The sequence below is a fragment of the Penaeus vannamei genome, chromosome 43 (assembly GCF_042767895.1).
Source record: "Penaeus vannamei isolate JL-2024 chromosome 43, ASM4276789v1, whole genome shotgun sequence".
Lineage (NCBI taxonomy): Eukaryota > Metazoa > Arthropoda > Malacostraca > Decapoda > Penaeidae > Penaeus > Penaeus vannamei.
The window spans coordinates 25,822,800-25,825,299 of NC_091591.1; the positions used below are offsets into that span (position 1 = coordinate 25,822,800).

General features: G+C 36.0%; 1 protein-coding gene across 1 annotated transcript in view; it reads right to left on the reverse strand.

Moving 5' to 3' along the window:
• Positions 1–2,500, reverse strand: part of mRpL4 (mitochondrial ribosomal protein L4) — a 5,377-nt gene that overhangs the window by 1,435 nt on the left and 1,442 nt on the right. Inside the window, exons 2-6 of the mRNA XM_070118837.1 lie at positions 1,381–1,475; positions 1,100–1,256; positions 627–724; positions 259–385; positions 1–96 (exon numbers count right to left, since the gene is read on the reverse strand). The exon at positions 1–96 is cut by the window's left edge and continues 14 nt beyond it. Coding sequence (XP_069974938.1) covers positions 1–96; positions 259–385; positions 627–724; positions 1,100–1,256; positions 1,381–1,475 — 573 coding nt within the window. The remainder of the gene's footprint in view (positions 97–258; positions 386–626; positions 725–1,099; positions 1,257–1,380; positions 1,476–2,500) is intronic.

Consider the following 2,500-nt stretch of genomic DNA (forward strand, 5'->3'; position numbering starts at 1 on the left):
AACAGATGGTCCCCACTCGCGATTTTCACACAGCTTTTCTATGTACCCAGGTTCATCTGATGCCATCTGTAAGCTTTCCACAATCTTCAGATCATCCTTGAGGAAATAAAAACAGTTTTATCATTAATGAGTACTTTTCAAATAAGTTTCTGGCACAAAGCAGTCATAGATCTTTTTTGGAATATAACTTCAAAGTTATATCATGACTTCTCTTGTTAAAATGTTTAAGAAGGCCTTCCCTTCCTAATGATAAATTACCTGTGCAAATTTAGCAGACAGTGTTGATGTAAGACCATGAATTCTAGTAACTAAAGGCAACATATAAAACTGGGTAGTAAATGCTCTTGGACCGTGAGTAACGCCACCACCAACCCAAAGTGGTGATCTGGAAGAAAAAAAGAAGTTACTCATACAGACACCTGTAATGAAATTGAGAAGCTTCTATCCAGAATAAAGTTAATGACACAACTTGATGAAATCAAACTGAATCTGAATCTGAATCTAATCAAAATTCCTGCAAGAAACCCAAAGGACAATTTTTTATTTATGGCTGTTAAAGGCACACTTAAAAAAAAAAAGGACAATGAATCTACTTTACGAGATTTTTAAAGAGCATGTGAACTTACCGAATAGAACTATGTCTGGCTCTACCTGTACCTTTCTGAGGCCATGGCTTCCTACCTCCTCCTCTTACTTCCGGTTTTGTCTTGGTGTGTGCTTTACTCTGCAAAGTTTGATGAATGTGATCTTCTTTGATTTGATATAAGAAATTATCATTAGCAAATATTAATAACATCATGCTACCACTGAAATTACCATGAGATGACATTGACAGCTAGGAGACTAAAAGTCATCAGCATTTAAGACTATAATCATTAGATTTTCTCAATACTGTACAAGGTTACTTCTGACATTCATAGAACTTAAAACCATAAAACAAATCAAAACAAAATTAGAAGAATTGATGGACTGAGAGGAAGATGAAGAAGAGAAAGAGAAAGAGAAGGAATATGAAGAAGAGAGAGTGGTAAAGAAGTAAGAAATAGAAAGATGAAAAATCCATTCTTGCAGCAGATTTTTCTCCAGCCATTTTACTTACCACCATCTTGTACTTCCTCTGCCATACAACATTTTCATGAATGATGTCCATCCTTGGACAAACAGAAAAAACATCTGGGTGGAGGGTTATCATGCCAACATCAGATGTATTTGTATCTAATGTCTCTACCCAAGCCTCTCTGGCTGCAACAACATTTCTGTAAAATGTGATAGAAAAAAATGAAAATTCTAAAAGAATGCAAAATCAATCAATATCATAAGTATGATAAAAAAAAAATTGAACATACATCAACAAAATCAGTCTTTAGATTTCAGTATTACCTGGCATTGACAAACTTCTCATCCAAAATAAGTGGCACCGATGCTTGTGAAACAGGTCGTATTTCTGATCCATTGACTTTTGACGTACTAACATTCTGCAAATAGAGTCAGCCTTCATTTGATGCAGCCAAATCATTAGGATCTTTATTGGTGACTACATACAGTCCAGCATTGCTCCAACATATTTATTCTGTAAAAGTTCCTTATTTGACAGTAATTCTCTAAGTGGTCAACATTTTTTTTCAGTAATTCTGCAAAAAATGCAGGTCACCAATATTTGTAACGGAATGCCTATGATGTCATTGTCCAAATATTATAGCTTTGTTCTGTGGAAATCAACAATCTTCACTAAATATAACAAGGAAATAGTGGAATAAAAACATCCTTAATTCAACATAATGAGCCAGTAATTAGAGTGGCATAGTTTCAACTGATTGCTGTCTTCTGGGACTTTGGTATTCCAGTAAATGCAAGTATAATTCAGCAAGAAAGAGCATGGACTGGCTTCTTATCAGAAGACTGATGGTCTCTAAGACCAATAAATAGTTTCAAGCCACTGCCTCAGTATCTTTGGTGCACCAGCAAACTATAAGCAAATATTCAACATTTTTATATCATTTAACTGGCAGTCCCACACCTGGCACCATTGATCACAGTTGGCAAGGGTAGGCACTCTTCCAGAACTTCATGGATGGTACATTCCATCCTCATTTACAAGTGGAAATCACACAAGACCCCTTCTAGATGCCCACTAAGTCTGATCTTCCACAAAGATCCTTCTACACTCAAGTCAGCCACACAGAAACTGAATCCCCGGCAATCTGACTGGGGTGCAGCATCTAAGCGCATGTTAAGATGGATTCTGGGGAATAGTTTCAGTTTCCCATAGCCATGCAGTAATGGTTAAATTTGCCTGTAATGGACAAAAATGACCAAGAATAAGACACCTCATCTCTGGTATTTCTTTTGCAATTTGATAATGTGTAAGTTGTGCAGCACATAATAAACGTAATATCATCATAAAGAAAGGCAAAACATGCTATATGATCCATGAAATTATCTCTGCTGGCAAAGAATAATGTCATAAATGACAAAAAGCATCATGACAAATGCTGTGGTC